This window comes from Pagrus major, chromosome 23 (assembly GCF_040436345.1).
Source record: "Pagrus major chromosome 23, Pma_NU_1.0".
NCBI classification, from domain to species: Eukaryota; Metazoa; Chordata; class Actinopteri; order Spariformes; family Sparidae; genus Pagrus; species Pagrus major.
The window spans coordinates 12,530,211-12,557,397 of NC_133237.1; the positions used below are offsets into that span (position 1 = coordinate 12,530,211).

The following is a 27,187-nucleotide window of genomic DNA, read 5'->3' on the forward strand; positions in this document are numbered from 1 at the left end:
GTCTTCTCAGAAGCATGCACCTCTCCAAATGTTTATGGTCCAAGCTGGCTGCATAAACCCATTAGAGACCATTAAATTTCAGCTCTGATATCATCTTATGATCTCAATCACCAAGATGAAATACAGCAAAATTAAAAGCGTTCTCTCCTTTTAACGAGGGACGGCGTGCTGACTGGAGGGGTAGGTGCGGCAATATCATAATGCAAATCTAACAGTCCAAGGTTACAAGCATGAGTGAGGAGGTACGGTATCTTTACAAGCAGTCGACACGGGGAAAGAATCGGGCTCAGCACATCGAGCTGTCACATCATCATGATCGGGGGCTGTGACAACCAAACCCTGCAGTCTCTGGTGTCTAAACAGCTAAATGACTGCAACATGTTGGTGTAAATCATCTACTAATTCAGCATTTGAAATTTTGTGAAAAGCACACTTCTCCTCATGAGAAACGCTTGCATAACACAGATGTTACACATACTGTAAAGGCAAGAAGCACCAGACTTTGGCCACCAGGTGGCAGCAGTTTTTACTGTTGGAAAAGGAGCATTCATACAAGAGATAGGAGATTGCGTTTGTATGCTAGATTTCTGTGTTCACCCCCTCCATGCCCCTTTAGTTGACTGAATGAGGACCCTGGATCTAAACCAAGGTTGTCACAGCCCAGTCTTATATGAAAGGAACTACAGCCCTGCAGCCTTGATTTCAGTGCGTCAGTCTGCCTTTGACTTCAAAAGGGTCGGATGCAGGTAGAGCCGGGTGTTTTTTCTCCCTCAGACAGCAGTACCTGATCATCACGAAGAGCCTGCGAGCGCTTGATCTTGCTCTGCCGGTAGTACTCCATGATCATCATGGCAGCGTAGATTTTCCCCACCGTCAGGTCTGTCGCTGCTGAGAGAATGACAAGTTACCCTGCAAGATTAGACCCTTTGGAATGGACCCTGAGCGCGAGGAATGGTAGAAAGGGGTGAGGCATGCACACAAAGAGACAAACACATTTGGACTCTTACACAGACACAAACACAGAGCAAATAGTCTTTTCACAGACAGATTGATTTTTTTTTTTTTTTAAACTTATTTTAGTTTCACTCTATAAAGCATTTATATTTGTCACAGTTAAGTCTTGTAGTCAAAGCATCCCATTGTGGCGTAAATCAAACAAAAGTCAGTCGCTCCAGGAACCTGCAATCATGTGATCGCAGGACGCAGCACAAATTTAACCAAGCCATTAAAAAATAAAGGAAAAAAAGAAAAATCTGTGATATCTCTTTGAGACTTCTTTGGACGTGGTTACAAATAAATACATAACACATTTCCTAGCTCCAAGCTATTTTAAGAGTAACTTTCATGCATTTCACGACCTAAAACAACTTCATTATGCAACTAGTGCGTTAGCACCTGTGCATTAGTTCTCAGTTTGATAACACTCGAAAATATTCAGTATATTCTTTTGAGCCCAGCCAGCCATTTAGTGTATGTAGCTGACCGCCCCTGGAGTGAAAAGACGTCTATAGAGAGTTGATCTATAGTAGGCACCCTCTGATCTCAGGCACAGTGAGCAGGAGAAGTGTTGGGGTCTGGGACTTGTGGTGTGTCTATTCTGGTGAGTGCAGCTGAAAGAAAAGAGGAGTTTTGAGTGAGTGTGTGTGGTTGATTTGCATCTCTCATGCAGCCTATGCTTCGTCAGTGCCTCTGTTTGTTTTTCTTCATGTTCACATGTGATCACAGATATGTGGGTGAGGATATGTGGGGGATAAGGTGCCAGCTGTATCAGAGGGTGCAGCAGTGAGAGAGACTGGCTGAGAGAAGCGGACCTCGGGTGGCGTGAACAGAAACAACGTTGGAGCACTGGGCGGCACTGGGCGGCTGCGTCCGAGCCGCACTGCTGCGCCCGAACCCACGCTCTGCAACTTACACTTGTGCGGCGTCACCAGCAAATCAAGGGTCTTCTGGGAGAGGTTGGGCCAGATCGCCATCATCTCCTTCCTCAGCTCGGCGTCCATCTGGTGCTTGTCAACACCGCCTAGGCGGATTCAACGAACACACGCATGCACACACGTACACATGCATAGAAACATGGACATCCATGCCCAAGTACATTGGCACATTCAGACACATCAGCAAACACAGAAATTGGTATAAAAAAGTTTACTCACACACACACACACACACACAAACCATTCACACCCATTCAGATTAAAAGACAAAGGTAGGAGAGGACATACAAACATGAAAATGAAGACAAACAGAAGAAAGATCATGTTATTAGTGAGGTCATGATAATTAAAAACTGTACACAGGCAATTCAGTTTTAAGCTGAAGTGACAGAACCTCGACTCCACAGGATCTCAACCTTCAGCCTCACACGCTACGCACAGGATCTACCGCCACAGAAAGCACACTGCACTTAAGCTACAGAAGGGGAGGCGTCAGGAAGAGCTGAGGGTTCTGGGTTCAGCACAACTAGCAGACAGCGCTGCACTACGAGGGGGAAACAGGAAAAAGGAGAAGAACAAGTGTGAAAATCAGAGGAAAGGAAGTAAGAGGGATTCCAAACCTTCCGTACCCTTGGCGATCTTGATGTCCAGTGCCGTGCGGATCAGGGCCATGAGGGTGGAGTTGAAGTGGACCGTGTTGTCATCGGCCACGGGCAGATCCATACGGAGCAGTCTCTGCGGGAGAGCCAATCAGGGTGAACGGTGAGACAATTGGGAAGTCGGGCGGAGTGTATGTGGAACCTCCAGGTGACGAGGGGGGAGGGGCAGGAAGGGGAAAGGGAGGGGAGCGGGGAAAGGGAGGGGCTCAGGTAAAGGAGGTTGAAGGAGCTGTGCATAGCATCTGTAGCAGGCCCTGACTGTCTGCCTGTAACACATGACTCAGATTCAGCTACAGTGTCAGATTAGGCATAGTTGTCAAATTCACATGTAGGTATTTGCAGAGTTTAAACTATGTTGTAATGTGAAAGAACCTGTGAGTGCAAAGGTGTTAAATTAAGACCTATTTCTCAGATTCATCCCTCTACGTACAGTAAATATTCGTATATTTCATAACGGTAACGTTTTCTGTGTATAATCGCTGACGTCTAAAAGAGCTCACAGGTTGATTAAACTGGCGATCTTGAGCCTCCAATGAAGAAACAGGAGGACCAGCTGAGCAGCAGCTACTACTATCCAGAGCTCCCCCTAGGGGTTTGGAGGTTCACAGTGAAAACAACAGAGACCACACGATCAACCAATAAACCAAAAACAACCAAGGGACCTATAGAAGGAAGGGCAACACTTTGGTTTTCGTTTATTGGTTTGATCCTGTGCAGGTCTTGTTGGTTTATAATAGAAACAGACAACACGCAGACACACACCAACTCACGGATGACAGAGTGACGTTCGTGTGTGTTTGGTGACAGAAGACGGCGACATCCCAGACATGCAGCATATCATGCCTCCCCCCACATCCTGATTAAATGCCTCTGCTTTAATGCATCCATCAAAATGTTTTTTTTTTCATTTTTATTTTTTTATTTCTCCCCCCCCGAACCCTTCTTGCACATCCCACCCTCATGCGGCATGCAATGCACAGGCAATATGCCTCACAGGACAAGCAGCTGCGCAGCCTTACACAGAAAGCATCCTCTGTTGGCGACATTAAAATGAGTTTGTGAGTTGTTTTAACGTGGCTGTTACTGGACGGAATAAGAAAATTTGTAGGCGATGGGGCTTGGCTGAAATGATAGAGCGCCTAGCTCTATCGCTATTTATCTGATGTCTAATGTGTGAAAAATGGGCACAGACTTAGAGGGTTAATAGGTGAGAGAGAGCAGCATTCTGTGGAAAAAGAAGAAACAAAAGAAGGAATGGCCACCATGGAAGTGTTGTTTTGGTGCTCATGATTGTTGAGGAAATATGAGGTGAAAAGAAATGTTTCTTCTGCCAGAAAATAGACATGTAAGAGTTGAAAGGGAAAGCTTAAAGAGAAGAGATGAAAGAGAAATAAATCAATAGGTTAACAGGTTGTGAGTGGAGCGTGTAAAGAGAGAAAGTGACCGAAAATAGACAAACGAGAGACAAAACAATGCAAAGAAAACCAAAAGAAAGAAACATCACCACACGTAGTTGGCTGTGTCTGTAAGAAAGCGGTCCTGCCTGAAGGCTCTGCTGTCTCTCAGAGAAGGGACAGAGAAGATCGAAGGTAAAAGCGGTGGAGCTAGCTGGGTCATTGTTCTGTGGACTGGTTGGAAGGTCAAAGGTAAAGGTTTCTCTCATTGGCAAGGTGCTTGAGGAAAGTGGGAGGTGCGAGGTAAGGCATAAACACAGAGAGAGTGACCTTCTTATCAGGTGGCAGATTAAGATGTCAGGGAAGTTTTGCCCAAACCATGAATGTGAAGCATGTCAGGTTGTTCAGCAGGGGAGGGAGGGGGGGTTTATGGATCTATCTTTTAGTTCAGGGAGGAGGCTTTTAGGAAAAACGCTTGAGGGTAAAACCAAAAGGATGAGGAGAGAAAGAGAGCTTCTGAGGTAAGGTTGGGGTTTGAAATAAAAACATGATTAATTGAGAAAGAGGCAGAGCTAGAGGTGCAAAAGCCTGGGTCAAATGATATGTTTTAATCCACATAGGGAGCGATGTTATTTTTTTTTCTTATTCGTGTGATTATAAATAATCATAGATGGAGATTTCTCTATAACTTCATAACTTACATATGCTATCTTAACTAACTTTCAATGACTTTTTTTGACCGACAATCTGTTTGACACATTATAAACTGCACTCGTATTGAAGCCCCATCCATATGGAACCGTACATAGTGTAAAATTTGAGCCCAGGTCTGCTGCAGAAGGAGGAGGGAGTTGGAGAAAAGCGATGGTTAGCGATGGAGTGATCTCCTGTGCCTACAGGCTGTTTAGCCGGCTGCCCCCTGAGGCACACAGTGATCTGCCAATGATGTTTCATGACACTGTCACGTGAATCACACGAGGTGATACAGGAACACATGGTGACATAAAGGTCAATTTGTTGTTATCATTCCGCAAATTTCGATTCTGATAACAGTTTCTGTCGGATTAATTGCGTCTGTGCTGATTATATGACAGACGGGGGTCTGTGCACGGGGTTGGATGGTGGTGATAATCGGCCATGCAGAAGGCAGGTGAGGGAGTGTATATGTGCAGGGAGGGGAGCAATATGCAGAGATGAAGGGGGGGCTGGAAACAGAATAGAACTGCATTGACGACAGAACCAAAGGACAAAGAGAAGATTGGACTTGCAGATAGAAAAAGGCTGCTCGGGGGCTCGGAGCTGCTACATGAAGGGTAACGGAAAAAGAACTGCTTGAACCAAAGGCTCTCTGAGGAAAACACATCACTGACACAAGCCCTTCTGCTCTCTCTACCTTTGGAAATAACAGATAATATCGACGTGTAGGTTGATATGACTTCATTCTGTTGTGTTTTTTGTGTGCATACGTGTGTGTCTGCCCCATCCACAGGACGGAACGAGTAAGAGGACGTAAGTCTGGCGGACCTTCCAAGCCCTGCTGCACACGCATGTTTCTATGTAAGAGAGTGTGTTTAGCAGTGTCTACATGTGTGACATGTAATTTAATTGATATTTTTTAATGTTTTTTTGTACTTATTAGGGATGAGCCAGTACACCATTATCTGTATCTGCTCAACCAACTTAATTACCTGTATCCATATCTGTACTCGAAATGGGCTGAGCTTAAAACAGAAGTGGGGGGACTAACTGTGTTATTAAAGGAGACATATTATGCACATTTTCAGGTTCATAATTTTATTTTGGGTTACTACTAGACTAAGTTTACATGCTATAATGCTCAAATCAGTTTTCTCATACTGTCCAGTCTATAGCACTGTATTCCCCCTCTGTCTGAAATGCTCTGTTTTAGCTCCTGTCTCTTTAAGGCCCCACCTCCCGAGTACACAGTCTGCTCTGATTGGTCAGCTCACACACGCCTGAGCCCACAACAGCAGAGTAGCTGTTCTAAATAAATTCTTACGTGCCAAACTAGCTGCGAGGCTTTAATAATGCAAATGTGCGCTTGAAAGGAGAGAGGAGCTTCTGCTCTGTTCTGTTTTGTTCTGTTCTGATCTTTTACATGCACAAGAACCCATGAAACACTGAAGGAAAGGAAAAACACGAAAAAGCACAACAGGTCTCCTTTAAGCCTGACATATAGATCGATTGATCAGAAGTTGCTATATCTAAATTTAAAAATAAATTTAAAGACCAACCTCAGCGTTGAGCTTCAGATAAATGTTTTTGATCATGAGAGTAAGGAACCAGTTTAAACTATAAAGCATTTATATTTGTCACAGTTAAGTCTTGTAGTCAAACTATAAACTTGAAGGAATTAAATTCAGTCAGCTACCCTGCAAGGATTCATCACGAGTACGGATATTGACACATTTTACTTAGATGATACTCGAAAAGTGCAGTATTTGTACTGGATATTTGTTTCAGCTGAGTACTTGCTCAACCCTAGTACTTATGCACTTACTACCATCACTTTACTTGCAGTATAACATGACATTATTGGTTATAATGTGCATGGACTTTGTGTGCTTGTGTAAGTGAACGTACACGGCGCAAACGAGCTGAGAAGGTCCCTCTTTTCGTCCCCTCCTGTGGATACGCACCCCCGCCCTAACCCTTCACCCTAGTTGTCTTGCTACCTCCACCCACCAGTCCCACACCATCACACAACGCCACAACACCAACCAGCCCACCCCCACTTTTCCACGAAGAAGGAAGCAGAAACAGAACCAAAGAAACGACGACACTAAAGTTTACACCACGTTGAGCGCTTGGATCCCTGAACCCCCGAACCCTCCCACCCCGCCCCACTCGACACCCATAGGAGACTCGGGTGAAGATGTGGGGTCCTTTCTGACCTTGTAGGCCACCCGTGCTGGACACCTCTTCCCGAGGCCTAGTGGAGGACACATGTGCCTCAGCATGTCATACATTTCCCTGCAACTGATCCTGCCACTGCATCATCAGCCAGTGCCACCACCCCGTTAACAAAAGCACAAAAAAGGGAGGAGAGAGAGAAGAGCGGAGCAAAAAAAGCAGTCAGAGAGAGATTGAGAGGAAGATTGATTAGGGGAAAGAGTTGAAAAGAGAGAAGATGAAACAGAGATTGAAAAGAGAGAAAAGGGGAGATAGAAAAATAATAAAAAAAAGAGACCAAAACAACAGAAAGACAAGGTTATTGGGCGGATTTGGAGAGACTGTGGCCATGTGGCTTCTCTATGAACTAAAGCACTCTCTAACAGTTGTGTCAAAAAAGAGAGGGAGTAAATGACAGAAGGAGGGGAGACAACAGGAGGAAGATTAGGATTTGAATTTGAGATGTTCTTTTGTAATATCAGAAGACAATTCTGTGCAGGACATAGGTATAATATGTGTGTGTTTGTGTGTGTATGTATGAGATCTGTGTGTGCTTGCACGGGGGAACAAGGCAGAGCTTGACAGCAGGCACCAAGCTGCTCCTGCCTGGGCGAGGAGAGAGGAGAGGGAAGAGGAAGGGGTGTCAATGCAGTTTCTGTCTTTCCCCCAACCCCCAAAAACCAAGAACAATGCAACACTACAGTGGGCAACCGTAGCTTGCTACGTTATAGCCATGGCTCCACAGCAAGCAAAAGAAAAGAATATTCAGAAAAGAAAAAAACAAAAAATAACAAAAAAAGAGTTGTGTTAAATCGTCTTAATGTGGGTTTTTTTTTTTTTCCCCATTTCACTCAGTGCATTTCACATGCTTCTCTGGGTGTCTGCATTGTCCCGCACATTCTCTCAGCAGTTCAGAATGCAAGTCGATAATGGTGGAAAAGAAGTTGTAAAAAATTGAAATGAAAAATAAATAAAGACAAAATAAATAAATAAAGCGGCATTCACTCCATTCCTGGATGCTGTGGCTAGCAAAGTGAGAGATTGAGAGATTTCGTTTGAATGGAAGTCAAACCTTGCAGGCCACCCTATGGGGGCATTTCTTGCCTAAGCCGAGAGGCGGGTCGATAACTCGTAATAAACTGTACATGTCCTTATAATGAATGCGCCCGCTGCAAGAAGAATACAGGGGAGTTAAGAAACACACGCGTACACACGGGAAAAAAAACACACGCACGCACACACATCCAGAAAGAAGAGAGAACACTGGGAGGAAGAGCACAAGATTGACAAGTACACAGAAAATACTTTACAATATGTTCACTGTAAGTAACACACTCTGTAGACACACCTGAATGCACCTATACACACACACTCCTCACTGCGTGAATGTGGCCCTTTGTCTTTTTCTTACTGCCTTCCTCTCTACAGTCCAACCCCTGACTACATGTGTGTAATTAAGGAATTGAGTAGAAAAGCATGTGCTTGGTAAACAGCTTAATACCTAATAGCTACTTGTGGTGCGCAGACCCCCCTCCCTCTTAAGTATGTGTTCAATGTTCCCCGCTTGTCTTGCGCTTCCCGTGCAGCGGCGTCCGTGCCATAGTCGGCGACGTGGGGTTGAAAATAGCCTGTTAGTTTCAAGATCTGCTGCATATTGTGAAAACACACGACAATTTATACATTCTAAAAGTTATGTATTGATTTCTAAGGTGTACAAAGCATGGAGTTTATCCTTTTGTAGCCTGCAATCAACTATTTAAATCATCGTTTTCTTCCTTTACTTCCCTTTTCTTTCCCCACTTTCCCTGCTTCGATCAGTCTATGTGCAGTCTACAGGACAGCAAAGAGGGCAACACACAGGCACTGGAATACAGATACCATGGAACGTAGCATGTCTACAGCAGACATTTAGACTACAGAGTTGGACAGGGCAGGTTTTTTTTTTTTTTTTAGCAGTATGCAGATTCCAGGAGAGTAAAAAGGTTTGGGAGGGGATGGGAGGTATTTCAGGGCGGTTTTACAGAAAAGAGGAGGAAGGCGAGAAGGAGGGAGGAAGGGAGGGGTTGTACGGTTAAGAGAGATAACCAGATGCCTGATGAGGTTATACTCAGGTCCGTTACAGCCCCCTTGCAGCTCTTTGGCTAGAAGGTTCTGCTCTAACCTTTCATTTTTTTCTGTCTGTCTCTACATCATTTTAACACCTTTTGCTGATGTTTTACACAATTACCAAAAAAAAAAAAAAAAGTTGGTGCATTGCTCGGGCCTTGCTCTGTGTGAACAAGCATTAATAATAACATTCATAATAATAATCAGATTTTGAGTTACATTTCTGTGGGTTTACAACAAAAAGTGTGACACGTTTAAAGATATGACTTAATTTATATATTTGTCGAATGTGTCATAACTTGACTTCTAACTTGTTTCCACTTTGTCATTAGGTAATCATAAAAGCTGCATCATGTCAGTGTCAACGCCTGAATATTTAGCGTTGTGTTGTTAGTAGGTGCATACTGTGCACCTGAGTGCATGCATGTTGCCACTCACCAGGCGGCAGGATCATACTCGGCCCATATCCTGACATACTCATCCAGGTGGTGAGGTCCCAGTATGGATGAATCTCTGGTCAGGTACTCGAAGTTGTCCATGATGACGGCCACAAACAGGTTCAGCATCTACACACACACAAAAGTAAACATTGAAACATCTAATCCGACAAAGAAATCCATTAAAAAACTAGTTAAATAAATTCATTAGTTTAATGATAATGTTTTTATGGAAAAGCACAGGAGACATATTAGGTTGCCTGTCCAATGGTAATTTTGATATATAGTCTCATTTCACAGGAACAACAACGATATATTGTCCAGCTCTAATGTGTTCTATACTTTTATAACAGTAGCTACTGGATCATAAAGCAGGGACAGGTGAGGGTGCTGCGTTATGTGGCATGTACTCGCCAAGAATGAACAGAAGAAGATGAAGGAGACGAAGTAGAGGTAGGCGAACTGGCTGCCACACTCTGGGTCTGTGTTCCCTGACGCGGGGTCACACTCTTTTCCCCCCAGACACGCGAGCATGATCTCGTGCCACGCCTCGCCTGTTGCACTCCTGCAACACACAAGAGTATAGCCTCAGCTAAAACTAGAACAGCTTTCAGATGGTTATCAAAAATACTAGAAGGCTAGAAAATACGTGTTCGATCATAAACACCTGAAGAGAAGCATGAGAGCCTGTATGAAGGTCCTGAAGTTGTTGTGCACGTTGATGGCGCTGTCTCCGTCCTGCTCGATAATAATATTCCCAAACAGCTGTTGAATACAAACACATTGTTAACACTGGAAAGCAGACTGTAGTTGTTCACCAGATTCTGGCCTTCTTTGCCACTGAAGCATAGTTAATACTCTAAAAGCTTCCGCTGCACACACACACCGCTTCCATAATCATCCTCCTCCTCCCGTTATGCACAAAATCCTCATGACCATTCTCATCATCCTCTTCTCCTTCTCTACCTCCTCCTCCTCATCATCATTATCCTATAAAGCATATTTGATGTATCCCAAAAGCACTGTAGAGATTTTTAGGTTGAGGCTCTCACCCACCTGCATCCCAATGATGGCGTAAATGAAGAACAGCATGGCAATAAGGAGGCAGACATAAGGCAGTGCCTGAGGAGAGACACATTAAACGTTTGGTATTAAGTTTGATACGTACGAGTGCACGGTGCTTGGCGTAGGACACTGCACCGAGGCATCATATATACACTACTGTATATGTGTATTTCTGTCAAATCTACAACTATGAATACATGCGATTTCTGTGTGTGTTACGCTGTATGATTAGGTGTAAACCTTGAAGGACTGAACGAAGGTCCACAGCAAGATGCGGATGGTTTCTCCCTGCCTCAGCAGCTTGATGAGACGAGCTGCCCTGAACAGCCTCAGGAAACTTAGGTTGATGAAATTGTTCTACAGTACAGCCACAACATAACCGCAGAGAAAGGGAGACAGAAAGACAAAGAGAGACAGCGAGAGAGGGGGTGTAGGAAGGATTAAGATTGAAAGTCCGAGATGGAGAGGAGAGGATACAAAAGAGAAAAATGGGGAGGGGAGGGGAGAGGGATTTGGGGTTAGAATAAAGGGAAAGAGTAATTAGTTTTTTAGTGCAAAGTGTGCAAACAATTTTCCTTAGACAAACAAAACATAAAAAATGAGAGTAAAAAACAGTCAAACTGAGGGAGATTCAAACTCAAATAAAAGAATCAGGAGCCAAACAAGTCAAAGCAAACCAAACTCAGCAAGGCTCCGACAAGCTTTTCATAACCAGTAAGTTAGACGAAAACCAAACCAAACAACACAGGGGAGAGGAAGTCATCCAAATCTAACTAGTTTCATCCAATTGGGGTTACGTAGTAGTAATTGTGGTAGGAGTGGTGAGTAGTTCAAGTGCAGGGATGTCAGGACATTTCCTTGAAAAGACAACCAAATGCACTAATTCTCTCAAGGCAAAAATATGCAATATCTCAATATGGAGCAAGCCCACAGCATGCAGATGTGCACTTATACAAGGCAGACCAGGAAAAAAGCTAATGGCAGCTGATGTGCCATCCAAAAGGATTGGCTGCCAAAGTCATGTGACATTCTGTGGTGATGTCACAGCCCAATAACAGCAAGAGGGTGGTTGAAGGACAAACAAAGGTCATTAGGAGAATTTCTTTAAGGTTCGTTTACTTTCAGTCTCATCAACGTGATTACGTGCCTCGCAAACTTTGCGTTAAAGTTGAGCCCAGACATTTACCGTAGGTGGTAATCTAAATTGATTTTGAATAACACGGCTATTCATTTGCATTTGTTGTATTAAAAAAAATACAAATATATACAATACAATTTATGTCAACTTGGTAGTACGTCGTTCTTCAACCACATTGCACAGTAAAGAACGAAAGACTGAAGTTGAAGTGCAATTGAAGTGAGACTTGAAGTGCTCTAAAGGGACTGACAGCAGGCACATGCAGGTTCCATCCACAGTAGTGTGTGTGCGTCTGTGTGCGTCTGTGTGTGTGTGTGTGTGTGTGTGTGTGCGTGTGTGTATGTGTGCGAAAATAAAGCGTTCCTGCCAAAGACATGCAAGGGGCAGCATGCATCACTTGTTCTCTCTGCCAGGGGCAAAGCTTTGGATTCACTCTGCCGTTACTGGAAACACTCTCCCAGTCACTGTCATACGTGTGTGGGTGCGTATGTGTCTATGTGTGTGCATATAATGAAAGGCTAATCTCACTGGGTAGATACAGCGATCTATTCCAGTTCATACAATCCTACTCCTTTCAAAGTGAGCACCAGTCCTCTTGTAAAGCATCTACAGTATGACGTATAAATCAACAGTGAGTGGTAGAGAGAGGTTAGTAGACTTTGCAACAAATGAAAATTTCACAAATTTAGAGCTCAGTTGAGGGTTTTGGAGGTTGCAGGGGAGTCAAGCAAAACATGCACACTGAAGTTGAAACAGATGCAGTAAAATAAGATCTCCAAAAAATTACAAACCATCTACATGTGGATGTTGCAGACATATGGTTTATAGCGGCAAATTTTTGGATTTTTGGTTGGTTCGAAGAACAACCAGAGAGATTGACCAAGCCGGTTGTCATGGGTGGACACAGAGGATTCATAGTGCATTTTGATTGGATGGAATCGCAGGAAGTAGTAGTTGTTGGGGGGGAGAAGGGGGGCGGGACGAAGTAGATTACAGTAGATCATCGTTAAGTTTGTGGAAGATTTAAAGAAAGCATGTGAAAAGATAAAAACAAGAAAGAAATCAACAGTCAATACAGAGACAGGTTAGCACAGCAGCAGGTTTCTGTCTGTAGATATTTTTTTTTCACATCCATATAGCGGGGATACCAAGGATCAAGACAACAGGGGATTGTTGGAAAATGTATAGATCTAATAAATAAATAAACATGACTATATTAAGTCAACATTAAGACCAATCAGTCAGCAAAATATTTACCAGAATCTGGCTTTGAGAGGGCTTGAATCATTGGTATCCCGTCCTTACTCAGACAGAACTGGTAGGCAAAGTGTGGAGCTCACAGCATTTGATAATGGCTGTGCAGCACTTGAAATATGATATCACAAATACAAATTTGATATTCTTGGGTGCACATTTTCAAACTTGCTTTGGATCAAAGCTATCAAAGAGATTGAGACATCTCTTAAATAAAGTTTATGTATTTCATTCCTACCAGGTCTACCTGTAAATCTGCAGGAGTTCAACACTTAAGACTATTAAAGTGTGTTCATACAGAACATGAAGAAAATTTTCACCTTACGTTATTTTTGCTGGTTATTGGTTCTGAACTGTGGAGGACTAAAACTGCCAAAATCAAAAAATAAATAATAAATAAATGGCTCAATAAGTAAGTACATATGCCATTAAATGCACCAAAACAATACTAAAAATAAATGTAGGCATTAATTCATTAATTAATGTGACATCAGTTAATATTTGCTTCATTATGCATCTGAAATGGGAAAGTAAATTAATACAAAGGTAAATAAATACAGAAGTAATTGAAACAAAAAATATCAATTTATGTCACATTTTATGAATCAATTTATGCCAACGTTTGCTTTTACAACATTTTTGGTACATTTAATGGCATATTAATTTACCTGTTGAGCCACTTATTTATTTATTCATTTATTAATTTGGCAGTTTCAGTCCTCCATACCAAACAGCCAATGTATCAATTATTCACATGTTAGCACTAAGCTAGCAAACATGCTAGAAATAGATTTACAAAGCCGGGATAAGCATGAATATTTTGCTCCAGTTGAAATACTTCTTAAGTGTAACGTGACCACTTGCATCCTCACATTGACTTTGTATGAAATCACGCTGCATCTAAAATCTCCTCATGTTCTGTCTGAACGCACTTTTAGAATAATTTCTGAATACATTTTGATTTTTTTTTTTTTTTTAATGACACTCTCACCAGACATACACACTTACAGACTTGCACACATATCAACACTTTCATGGCCGTATGCTACTTCATTCTGATAAATAAAACCATTATTTTTTGACTGGTGGCTTTCAGGTGATAACCTCAGGCAGCCATACTGGAGGTCTACATAGCTTGAACAGATCATGATCATACTAAGCCAGATAATATGTGAATGTCATATTCTCACTTTCAGCTACAATGCTAAAAAAAGCTTTCATATATTTATTTTCTAGTCTAGTTGTTTTAACTGTTTGTGCGCAGTCAGGTGTCCAATGGACCTTCAAGACTTCAGCTTTAGTATTTAACAGATGTGTGATGCAACGCTCTACAAAGCCCTCTATAGGCCACCTGAGATGCAATCTGATAATTTGACTGGCTACTGGGGTTGCTTGCAGAAGCTGTGCACTGGCTGACTGCAGAGCATCAGCATGCTTCCTGCCTCGCTGTCCTGCTGTGGCTCAGCGCTGGCTAGCTGGAGTCTGGTCTCTCCTCGTCCCACCAACTGGGACAATTATATAAGACTTTCAAGAGATGTTCATGCACCACTGAGCAATGCAAGACTGAACAGTGGCCTCAAACTCATGCTCTCCCCTAACTCCTCATCTTGTCTACTGTATGGTTTTTAGACAATGTGACAGATGTACAAGCCCATAGGCACATGGTGAAGCTCACCTAACAAACAGTCATACAAACAAACACTTAAACACTGCTCATACAACATCATGTCTATCTGTTTACAGCTTCCTAAAACATGCACAGATCCTGATACTTACCCCAAGCTCAGTGACCAGGATGTCAGTAATGCTGCCCAGAACTGTCACACAGTCAAAAATATTCCAGGCATCTTTGAAATAATTCTGTGAACACAAGAAGGGAAGAAAGAGAACAGAGAGGGGCGTAGAGAGGACAGAGTGAGGACGAAGTGGAGATGGGGAAGGTGAGAGGATAATGAGACGGTACAATGTAGATGAGCACGGATGTGGCAGCGATGGAAAGGGAAAGGCATTAAACAATGGCGACAGAGGGAGACGTTTGCGTTGACGTGCCACATTAAAATAGCGAGATGGGGTAGGATTGAAGTGATATTAAAATTTAAAAAAGTGAAATGCAGACAGAGAATGAGAGGAACAGAGAGGAACAAAAAGCAAAGACAGAGAGAGAATAAAAGTCAGACAGAAAGAGAAAGGGAACAAGAGTGGGGAAAAAAAAGACATGTCAGTGTCGGACAGGAACAGGGAAGAAATTAGATGAGACAAATGGACCATCGGTGACGGCATGTTGGATGGATGCCAGTGGACAAGCTGGGGACAACTTGTACCGCATCAGAACACTACACCAGCCATCAAACATCACATACTATACATCACCGGACATCATAAACCAAACCAACATAGAGCCCTGACAGATTCTCATAAAGAGGGCATCGCATCCCTCTCCTGTGTGTAATTAATAAACTCCATCAGTGCATCCGCAGAAAGTATACCCACAGATATACAAAATTACAGATGTTGGATGGAATTTTTGCTTTTAAAGTAGAGAGACTCAAAGAGAGGCAGGGAGAGTGGAGCTGACGATCGAGGTCTGCTTCTATCGCTCTCCTACATATCCCCTGCAGCCAAACTGTGCATTAGACAAGTGGAGGGAAAGGAGGAGAGCAAGGGAGGTGGCTATTAAAATAAACCACCTTGATAAACACACACACACACAGACGTCTCTGAGGCCCAGGCTTTTTTATTTGTGTGTATGATTGTGCAAGTTTCAAATCCTATCCTGCCTAATCTCCACCTTCTCTGTAATCTTTGCCTCTCGCGTTGTGCCGCCTATCTGTCATTCACTTCTGCTCACGCTTCTAATTGCTGTATTACCGACCCCACTCTGTCCTATATCTCCTCCCAACATTCATCCTTAAATTATCTCCTGTATCCATTTATTCCTTGTCTGCCTCCCTCCCTCTGCCTTCCTCTGCGGCTCTGATGACTGCACACTTTGCTGCCGACTTCTGGAAGTTTCCTGTGTCTTGCATCTTTTTAAAAAACCTATAACAGCTCATTATTCCCCCACAGTTTCTTCTTCATAATATAGGCAGTAATGCAAGACAGACAATGTGTCCCAGAGTAACAAAACAGTGGATGGGGCTGCGGAGAGAAAACACACCACCACAGCATTAAACAGAGCGACATTTCATTTACTGAATTCATTGTTTACTGCGTCTTAGTCTCGTTTGGCGCGCTGTCTTGGTTATCAGGCATGAAGGCATATGGAGTCTCACCAAAAAACTCCCCTGTTTGCTATTGTGATGACAGAAAAACACAACAGCATCTCCTGGGCTGTAAGGTGAGGTGGATTTCAGGCAGGATGCAGTGGATCTGCACTGAATTTAAGGTGTGGTCACTTGTCGTTGTTTTGTTTTAAACATCTTTCAGGAGTGTTTGTCTCATTAGGTTCCCAGGCTTTGACTCTGCATTTTGTCTCCAACCCCTTGATTACTTTGGGAATTTCTCTTCACCTGGCGTGAGTAGCGCTGTTTTGTTCCATCCTCCACGCAGCTTCATATCCCACTGGGAGCGTTTCAGAGGCGGAGCACGCCTGCCTGATGTTGCTGACTTGCTCAGATTGTGTTTACGTCATCATTTCTCCTTGATTTTTGTGCTTCTACAATGGCTGTGTAGGCTACGTAGTTAAATTGTTTTGTTATTTGTCTATTTTTAGTTTGGATCCCGAGTCTGAACAGCCGTTTTGCTGTCTGGCTTCCTGCAGAATGACAGAGCTGCTTCTGGGACGCAGCTAAAATGTGCCGTGACGCAGCTGGTGGCCCACAAGCTATGGCGGTCGTATTGTGGTCGTATTGCGGTCGTATTGCGGCCTGAACGCGGCAGAGGCGGGCACGATGGAATCTGGGGGTAGAAGGCCATCTTTGCTGCGATGACATGGACAATATTTCCCCTGATTAGAAATTCAAACTTTACTCTTTGCAAGGATGCTACAAAATGTGATCCCATGAGTGTTTACATTTGCCAAAAACCGCTGTGAAGCTTCTAAAATGTCAGAAACGCGATAGCTTGTAGCATTAGCCAGTCTTGTAAATCCGGCATACGTCTTATTGACAAGAAATAACTACTTGAACACAGTTTTTATAGGCAGTAGCTGCAGCCTCTTAGGGCCATGCTATTAACAATCTACGTGGACACAGAGGTGCGATGTAATAATAACACATTTTCAGCACTTTATTCAAAGACACAGTAGAGCACACACACACACACACACACACACTCACCAGTGCTCCAAAGGCGATGATCTTGAGTACACACTCCATGGAGAAGAGGGAGGTAAACACTATGTTCAGGTTGGCTAACACATCTTCATAGGTTTTAGAAGCTCCGTCATACTATAAACAATCACACACACACACACACACACACACAGGCAGCGCACACATTCATACCAACAAAAGCAGTGTACAAACACCAGAGAAATTGATTGCCATACACACAAATGAGCGTGCATTGATGTGAACACACACACACACACGCGCACACACACACACGCACACACACACACGCACACACAGCGCCAGGGACAGAAAGGAGGTGCGTATGAAGACATATGAAAGGACACACAACTCATCCAATGGAGAGTCAGACATTAGAGAGATTTAGAGACGAAAATACAAAGAGAGAGAGACGTTAACTTCGGCAGTCAGTAGTTAATGTTGTTCTGTTCTGTTGATGTCTGTTTATGTTAAAACATGCACGGCTGTTTCGATGTCTGTAGCATGTAGACTTTTTACCTTCATCATCAGCACAACCGTGTTGAGCGCGATCATTGCCATGATAGTATACTCAAACGGCGGCGACACCACAAACTCCCACATTCGGTATTGGAAGCTCAGCTTGTTCTGAGGCATGTGGCGTGTCAGGGGCCTGGCGTTGATGGCAAAGTCTATACAGGCTCTCTGCAGAAAAGACACACAATTTGTTCTTATCTGCTCTGATCTTCCCTCCTCCCCTCTCACTAATCCACCCTCTTCCTGTTTTCCAGCCATCCTCTTAATCCCTCCTCACCTCGTTCTTTTCTAAACTGTAGTCCTCCATCATCTTGTCCCCTTGTTCCTGGAAGGTGATGATGATGAGAGCCACGAAGATGTTGACGAAGAAGAAGGGGAAGACCACGAAGTACACCACGTAAAAGATGGACATCTCCATCCGGTACCCCGGGCTCGGGCCCTGGTTCTCATAGGTCGCATCCACTGAATGCTTCAGCACCCTGCGGAGGAAGAGGAGTGAACGGGACGGTTATAAGTTGGGAGAAAGCTTGTGTGCTGAATGTGACTGCGCATGTTCAGGTATACTCACTGCGGCCACCCCTCTCCCGTGGACACAGTGAAGAGGGTGAGTAGGGCCCAAGCCACGTTGTCGTAGTGGAAATCGTACTTCTTCCACTCCCGCTTCTGCGCCTTCACTTCGTTATCACGTTCATACACCAGATACTCGCCCCTGAAGTCAAATATATCACATCATCAGCATAACTGTTGCCTTCAAAATTGAGTCACGTTGACTGTGTTCACAAGAAGACATCCTGTTGTGACGCCTTTGTTGATGTTTTCAGAAATGTTTGATGCGGATGGTGAATTAATATAGTGTTGTTTTTGCCTTATAGAGTTTTTCTACCCGCTCACTAGCTTGTTAAACTGAGACTGGGTCATTTAAGACTGGGCGTTCAAGAGGGTGACCAGATCATTTCCACCATTCTGGGGTATACTGTCTATAGTCGGGGTACTTCCTGACCTGCAGTCGCGCTCAAACTCTTTGGACTCATCAGTGCAGAAAAAGAAGCGCCCCTTGAAGAGCTGCACAGCCACCACGGCGAAGATGAACATGAAGAGTAAGTAGACGATGAGGATGTTCAGCACATTCTTCAGAGAGTTCACCACGCAGTCAAACACAGCCTGAGGACCAAGAAAGAGAACAACAGAGGGAAAGGGTTATTGTGTGAAAGAAATACGCTGGGTCGAAATTAATCGTGTGTTTTGGTCTTGAATGTGGCGTTGAGTGCAATTGCTGCAGTCTGGTAGCGGATGAAACAACTAGAAAACGTCCGAGACACAGTTTCGATGTTTTTTTCAGTGTGAATTGACGCAAAAATGAACAGCGAGGAGTGGCAGTTGATGCTAAACCTTTATTTTGATGTCATGTCTCCCATGCTTCTAGAAAACTAAAGGTAAATATAATCTGAGGTCACACATGTTCTACATAGACGTACCTTGAGTTTGGGAAGACGTTTAATAGTCTTCAGGGGTCGTAACACTCTCAGTACCCTCAGGGACTTGATAGTGCTGATGTCTTTTCCCTTGCTGCTCCCCCTGTATGTTTACATTCAGGCACACCGACACACAGAAACAGACACACACACACACGCGCGCATACAAATAGATAGAGTCAGCAGGTTCAGGTGGATACAACAGGCTTAGTCCTCTGGATTCCAAAATGGCAGTGATCAGCCATTTCTTGATGGGAGTTGTGTCCGAGTTAACTCAAAATGAGTAACTGCGTCTGGGTTAAAACACATAGCAACACATGCAGCGTTGCTATTTATTACGCTTTAGCCTTAGGTCTAAGTGTGAGGTTAGCATTGTAGCTACATGCTAGAGTTAGGTGGTATTGTACGACTACAGTACATGCTACGGGAACAACTGACGTCATTCCTGTCTGGCTGCTATATAGTAGCTACACTCGCTTCATACTTTGCAATGTATTTCAATGCTTTACAAAGACGGCTAAAGCCTCGGCTTGCACATGCCCAGCTAATGGTGAAATATTTTCATGCTGCATTGAAACCTTGCTTTCCATGCTGCAATATTTCCTCCTTTAAGCAGCAGTTTGAGTGATGGAGAACTCTAATCTACACAGAGGCATTTGCAGAGAGAGTTTAGTCGTGGTCTCAGCGAGACATAAACAACCCCGTATTTTTCTCTCAGCAGCTGACTGTAGGAAGCCTTGTTAGATTGGTTACATACAGTAAAGTGCTCTCCTCTTAACACAATGCTCGACATTTTATAGTTTCTCCGACTCCTTAAAAAACATAACTCACAATTTAGTCGTGTCACAATGTGTGTAAGAGTAGTAAAAACAGCCAAACTCTCTCTTCTGATGACTCAACCAGTGAATCTCTATCAACTCTAAACTACGACTAGGATAAGCTGGTTTCACGGCATTGTTCGAACAGCATGGAATCTTGTCTTGTAGGCCGTCATGGCAAAAGACAAAGATATTTTAGCGAGCATTTCCTGATTGAAATGCTGAGCCAAACCTCCTTCTTTTATCTTGTCGCTGTTGTGTTTCGGTGCATGTGTGGGGAAAAAAAATCTTTGTTGCAGTCGCACTGAACTCACTTCAAAGATAAAAACAGAAGATTAGAAACTACAAGTGAGCCTATGTACCAAACTACAGCAAATATCTAATGAGATTCTATATATAACAATACAGGAGTTAAGTGATGCTTAAAAGGCAAAGTGTTTACTTAAATAATGGTTAATTTCTCAATATCATGGGAAACTTTCTGGTAGTTTAACTCTCTTTCCTGATTCCTCTAAATTGAAGACATTAAGGTCAAAGGTCACTGACAGTGATCCTGAGGGGAGAAGGCATCTGTATGCACATCTGCCTTTGTCTTACAGCTGTTATACCAGATGGCAGACGGCTGGTGGTTGTGTGCGGGTAGACTTGGTGAGTACATGTGTGTATTGGTGTGTGCATGTGTGTGTGTGTGTGTGTGAACCTCTTCTAGGTTTTGTTTTGTTTTTTTTTCTTTTCAGTGCGCTTAGTTGTGTCTCTGCGTATTTGTTTAGTCACGTTTTCATCTGTCTTTGGTGGACATTTTCTGTAATTAACCTGTAATTAGCACAAAATGTCAGATGGCATCTATTTGATTCGGCTGAACACCTGAAGTTGAGGTTTAGTCGTGTTTCAGACAGAGCTGTTCCATGGTGAACAATGGCAGAGAAGGGGAAGAATAAGACAAGTACAGAAGTTCAACTGTGGTGACGGATGGATGATGAGGAAAGAGATGTGTGATCAGAAGAACAGGCGCTGAAGAGTGCAGAGGGAGAAAATGAGGAGGAAAAAGAGAGAGAACTTTACCCGCCGCCGCTGTTGGTGGTCCGAACGGAGAAATGAGAGAGGGGTGAGAGACAGCGAGACAAAGCGGGAGAGAGAGAGACAAAAAAAGACAAAAGGGTGGGAGAAAGACACCGAATGGGACACAGAGAGAAGAGGGATTTTTTCCGAGAGGAGAACATCCATATGAGAGACAGAGAGAGAAAAAGAGAGAACACAAGGCCTGCTTTTTATTAAATCAACCCTCCCGCCCATAGACTACTGTTACCAAGGCTAACACACGCACAAAAACGCATGTACACTTATAATCTAGACAAAAAGTGTGACTAGAACACGGCATTAAACTACTGCCTTCATCTCTGACATCTCAGTGATGGGGTTACGGGCGAGATGCTCCATCTGGGAGTGACTAATGATTGTTTATTAAATGAATTAAATCTCAAAGGTATATCTTTAAGCTAACCAAACTCGGTAAGATATCCTGCAGGTGTCTCTATGACAGGAGCCTGTCTGGACACAAAGCTCAATTCCGGCTGCAGGAATGTGCAGGTCCAGGGCAAAAGCGGTCCAAGACACCAGCAGCCCTCAGACCAGACTAATTGGATTAAAGGAGCGATAAACATCTCCAATGATGCTGCTGAGCCTTTCTGGAGTGCTTTGATTTCCACCAATTGAATCAAGGCACTATCTAGATGTGTGCGAGTCTGTTCTGACTGGTTCGGATCTCCACATCAGCCATTAGTGATGTTAACCCCTATCGTAGTTAAATCTGACTTAACTGGTTCAACTGGCTTAATTGATTGTTTTGTGAGGTCGTCTTTATGTTAACATACTGTATAAACCAGAATTGGCTCAGGTTTATTACACACTAACTTTCAACATTCATGTAAAAAATCGCTTTAAATATGTGAAGCAGCTGTGTTGTTTTTGTAAGCTCTTTGATATTTTTAAAATTTGTCTGTGATTACATGATTTTGTTAAGTACTTTTAATTCATTTTTAACATGTGTCCATCTATTCATTAGTCCATAGCTAACATTTCCCGGGGAGGTATAGACTTAGTCAGAGAGAGAGAGAGAGGACATACAGACACATATAAATATGTAACAAGGAGAGTTAAGAGGACACAGCGTTAAGGACAGAGACACATAGATATATACACACAACAAGAAACACAGACAGGTTCATGTGTACCACATCAGTTACAAATAGGAGGAAGAGTGTTAGTGGAAAAACACACATATAAAACGTAGAGAAAAGACCGGAGCAAAAGCCGGTCTTATAGATGGGGCACCACCACTAGAACCCTGGAGCACCTGCCAAGTTCATCTTTTCTTTATAGGAAAAGCAATTTCTCATCCTTAAGCTGGTCTGCAATCCATAACACTGTACTACTGTGCAAACTACTGGTTACGTTTTATTCATCATTTTTGCCTGATGGAGCGTTTGGACATGATTTCAGAGGATCGCAAAAACCGCAAACATTCATGACCGAAATACAGAATATATCATAAATGGTAAGCAGATATCTTTTTAAATGGTTAAAAGGCGAGTTTCGCAGAAAAAAAAAAAATCAGATTTCAAAATGCCAATTAAAGGGCAGTATGTCGTTCTGGAGAGGAAATTCAAACTTAATATTTACAATATTAATGAGCTAATGATACAAACTCAGACACATTTATCTTTTCCATAACTGAATAAACAAGCTGTTCTCAGAGGACAATAAGGTCCCCAGAACACTGTTTGAAGCTAGAAAAGGTGGCAGGTCCCGCCACATATAAACAAACTAAAACAGTATGACAGTTTGTTTATTCAGTTCATTCAGGCATGAAAACAAAGAGAGTTTGTTTATGTAGTTTGTTTTGGCATAAATAATTAAAATCTTTCTCTTCTGATTAAAATTTCTTCTCCAAAACTACATAGTGCACCTTTAATGTTGACATTTACAGCAAGCTACAGTTGTGCTAAGCTCACACTGTGTACTCATACTCATAATGCATTTATAGGATAAACAACATCCAATGGCCAGAATATCTTCACGTATCTGTCAGTTCTACTAGTTTAACCCCCACCTTTCCCACGCAGATGTAACCCACACAAAAGACCACAAAAACTAAATATTTACGGGACGTGTGTTTCCAGACTTGGTTGTTTCCTGAAAACACAGATTGGTATTTTAAAGTCATAAAAACAGTATCGTGCACAACCTTTCATTTCTGCAGCTGACCTGTGAGAGGATTTGTGTTGGAGGATACAGCATTACTATACTTAAGGTAAATGTTCATTTATTTGTCATTTTACAACACCAGGGTTGTAAAATGAAACTGAGTTTAGTCCTTTTATGCTACATAGCAGAAAAAAAGAGCTAATTCTTATGTCATTATTGTGCTGTATGCCCTCGAACTATAGCAAGACCACATTACATTTAGCACGCCTGCAGTTTCAAAGGTCTGCTTCTCTTCATATTCTCCCCACCCATGCAAAAGCATGACAGCAAATCCCAAAACTTAGAATTCATGCTTTGTACCCAGCATAGTGCTCATAAACTTACCCCTAACTTTACCCAGTTATGCACTGTATTGTATCCTCACAGTCATGCAGATCAAGTAGGGTTTAAAGTACCTGCGTTGACGTGGAGAAGGGTGTGGAGATTTTTGGGAGCCAGCACAGCACGGCGTGGTCTGGCTTTGCATGGGCTGTTAACTATAGAACGCCCTAGGCACTAAAGGGTTACAGGTGCAAAGGGTGGGCCTCACCTCTCACAGTGGGAAGAGGAGGTGGATAGGAAGGGAATGCTGGGATACTATTTTTTAACATGTTGGGGTATAAGCGGTTGGTGAAGGGGCTTAAAAATGGCAGGACTGTTTGGGGCAATGTTGAATGAGAGGCAGAGGAAATGGCCAACTTAGATGAGATTGGCCATTTAAAAGCACAGGTAGGAATAAGTTTAATGCAGGAGAATAGAGGTGAGTGAGAGAAAATGTGTAAGAGAGAATGAACGAACAGAAGAGAGAGGAAGAGAAAGAAAAGGTAGAGAGGGCTCGAATCGAGCCACAGGTGATTTAAGCAGAACAGGGGATGCTGTACTCCAAGGTGCCAGTGAGGCAGTAGACAGACAGGAGAGGAGGAGGAGCAACGTGTGGAAGAGAGGGGAGGACAGCGGGAGGCAGAAGGGAGACTTACGTGAAGGCGAAGGCCACCAGAGCACCACTAACCACTATAAAGTCAAGGATGTTCCACAAGTCCCGGAAATAAGAGCCCTGGTGCAAGACCAACCCCAGATCTACCATCTGCAGGAGAAAAGAGAAGAGGATGATGTGGTGGAAAAGAGATGACTGGCAATGAAAATTGTCAAGTCCTCATTTGGGCTTGGTTTCTCAACACTTCTGGAGGAAGTTGTTGATTCTTGCCTTACCTTTATCAGCATCTCAAATGTGAACACTCCTGTGAACACATAGTCGAAATAGCGTAGAACCTGCAGGGAAAGAAAGAGGAAATGATCTGCTTCTGCATCCAGCCAGTGCAAACAGTGACTAGATGGATGTGTACAGTGTCGACCAGTAATTCCACATTATGGTGCGATTTATTTTTTTATTTTTATCTTAATATTATATTCAAATAATGGTTCAATATCATTATATGATATTATTATTCAAATGGTATATTAAGCCATTCATTTAACAATTAAAAACTGAAAAAAGATTATATCAACTATCTAAGTACACATGGCTGAAGCAGTATGGAGGACCAAAATCAAAAACAAATAAAGAAATAAATGAGTAGATCAATAAATACATTTATATGCCATTAAAGGTGCAATAAGTAGGAATTTTAACTAAAATAATCAACAGAAGTTTGACATTATGTCAAAGAAGTGCTCCGAGCTCCCAGACTCAAGTCAGCTAATAGGATCGCTAGCTGCACTGCTAATTGGGCTAACCAGCTAATGACAGCTACAGTTATCAGCAGTGAGGAGTTTCTCTGGTGATATGCAGCCCCCTCTTTGTCTGCGGTACAAATTTTGGGAAGGTGGCCAATTCTTACATATTGCACCTGAAATGCACAAAAATAATATTAAATAATATAAAGATAATTTGATATTCCTGTTTTAGTTTGCCCATGCATTTATTTACCTTTGTATTAATTCTGCAATGTATTTACTTTCCCATTTAATTTTACATTTTATCTATTCATGTTTTTGTTTTTAAACTTCTTTATCTATTTATTTTCATTATTATTATTTTCCCTTTGCATTAACCATCTATTTATATCCCTAAATCTAGCCAGTTCTGTATTTTCTGTTAACATTTACTGATGCATTTCTGCTTCTTTCATGGGGTCAGCTTTTCGTCTATTAGATGATTGACATCAGAGTGCATGGATCCATGCCTTCCTCCCACACCAGTGGCACTCTGCCGTTGATGATGTCAACTATTCCTTTAAATCTTCCACCAACAAATGGTGAGGTAAAAAGCAACAGGCATGTTAAATAAAAACAAAAAGCATTGTAATATCATGTATACACAGAATATTTCATGCGACAAAAGCAATGGTGCATGAATGCATGTCGACGTTCTTACATTGTTGCGAGGGGATTCGGGCCAGACAGGGTCTTCGGCGGCCAGGGCAATACTGCTCATGGCGATGACCAGCAGGATACACATCTCGAAATAACGCAGAGTGCAGATGTAGTGACACGCCCGCCGAAACCTAGGAGCAAACAAAGACTTCTTTTTTTTCCTGTCATATAGTGTAGACGAGTGTGTGCATGCATGTGTAACCATCCCACTTACGGGTTGGTGGTGGACAGGATGAACATGGAGCTGAAGGGAGGCATGGGCCTGGGTCCTCCTTCACCTCCCTTCTCATCATCGTCATCGTCCTTATCCTCCTTCGCTGGCAGAGGCTCCGTGTTGGCATTCTTATTGACTGGATTAAAGAGGGAGCGAAAGATGGGGAGAAATTAAAGTTTGTTATTGAAGAAAACAGATAATAGAAGAAAAACAATGTATATTCATTCTTTCCTTACCCTGCAGTATGGCATTAGTGGATGGAAAAATTGGCATGTCTACAGCTGTGTAGTCAGGGTGGGGCAGCCTGATGACACTGTTGGCACGGTGATGTGCGATGCTCCCGTAGCTATCTAATGTGACCAAACTCCCGTGAGTGCCACTGTTAGCAAGATGGAGGGCAGATCCGTAGGCAGGGGCCGGAGTGTGGTTGGCAACTGGATTAGGGTGGATCTCGCTGGTAGAGCCAGAGACCAGTTTGGTATTCATGAGGTTGTCCATGTCCTCGCTGTACTGGCTGTCCTGCCTGGAGAGGGTCTTCTGGATGGGTCGTGTGGTAGAGAGGTTGGGGACACTGCAATCCCTAGAGAGAGGGAGTCAGAACAAGCGATTGGTGATAGGAAAAAGAATGTTGACATGTTTGATATTTTTTGGGATCAGAAGACATCAAAAGACAGAAAAATGTCTTGTTCATCGCTGAAATGAATTTTGCATTATTTCTACAGTCATGTGCAATGGACTTACTTCCTTCGGTGCTGGCACATCCTCTTCCCCTCGCCATCCGTTTGATTGCCATGGCGACTTCTTCTTGGCCTCCTCTCTCCGCCATCGCCAGCTCCCTCCTGCTCTCCCCCTTCTCCACCTCCGTCAACCCCTTTGCTCTTATGTCTCCCTGTCTTTCCAGCCCCTCCTCCGCCATCCTCGCCATCTTCTGCACATTTGCGTTGTGACCTGGGCTTCCTGTGCTCTGACTGGCCTCCGCCTCGGCTGCCACTTCGGGTGTGGTGATGGCGCCTGGACGGCCTCTCCTCCGAGCCCGGCCCGGGGATGACCGTGGCATCCAATCGGACGTGCGAGCTGTGGTGGTGGTGCTCTCCTTTGCGGCTCCGCCTGCTCTCTGTGGACTCGCCCCGCTCCATGGGAGGCCTGACTGGACCCGAGCCTCCTCCGCCACCACCACTTCCTACTTGGCCACCGGGTTCGTGTAGACGCGTTTGTCTGTGGAGCTCATCAGCCGGATGGTGCTGGCTATAGCAAAGGTCTGAATTGTTTGCGGTAGTCTTGTTGGTGTTGTTGTTGCGGTTCTCATGGGGGTCAACCACCAAGGGTCGATCCAGGTGGGTCTTCATGTCTGGACGGATGTGACGTGAATAGTTCACCTGC

General features: G+C 43.3%; 1 protein-coding gene across 1 annotated transcript in view; it reads right to left on the reverse strand.

Moving 5' to 3' along the window:
• The window catches only part of cacna1aa (calcium channel, voltage-dependent, P/Q type, alpha 1A subunit, a), an 82,299-nt gene that overhangs the window by 12,147 nt on the left and 42,965 nt on the right, over nt 1-27,187 (reverse strand). Inside the window, exons 21-44 of the mRNA XM_073493878.1 lie at nt 26,549-27,183; nt 26,044-26,387; nt 25,808-25,943; nt 25,595-25,724; nt 24,430-24,489; nt 24,198-24,304; nt 21,040-21,048; nt 19,163-19,262; nt 18,688-18,848; nt 18,256-18,396; nt 17,965-18,166; nt 17,691-17,855; nt 17,178-17,288; nt 14,677-14,760; nt 12,438-12,440; nt 10,749-10,865; nt 10,500-10,565; nt 10,111-10,208; nt 9,858-10,008; nt 9,445-9,572; nt 7,973-8,069; nt 2,564-2,669; nt 1,913-2,020; nt 785-888 (exon numbers count right to left, since the gene is read on the reverse strand). Of these exons, the coding sequence (XP_073349979.1) occupies nt 785-888; nt 1,913-2,020; nt 2,564-2,669; nt 7,973-8,069; nt 9,445-9,572; nt 9,858-10,008; nt 10,111-10,208; nt 10,500-10,565; nt 10,749-10,865; nt 12,438-12,440; nt 14,677-14,760; nt 17,178-17,288; nt 17,691-17,855; nt 17,965-18,166; nt 18,256-18,396; nt 18,688-18,848; nt 19,163-19,262; nt 21,040-21,048; nt 24,198-24,304; nt 24,430-24,489; nt 25,595-25,724; nt 25,808-25,943; nt 26,044-26,387; nt 26,549-27,183 (3,363 nt within the window). The remainder of the gene's footprint in view (nt 1-784; nt 889-1,912; nt 2,021-2,563; nt 2,670-7,972; nt 8,070-9,444; nt 9,573-9,857; nt 10,009-10,110; nt 10,209-10,499; nt 10,566-10,748; nt 10,866-12,437; nt 12,441-14,676; nt 14,761-17,177; nt 17,289-17,690; nt 17,856-17,964; nt 18,167-18,255; nt 18,397-18,687; nt 18,849-19,162; nt 19,263-21,039; nt 21,049-24,197; nt 24,305-24,429; nt 24,490-25,594; nt 25,725-25,807; nt 25,944-26,043; nt 26,388-26,548; nt 27,184-27,187) is intronic.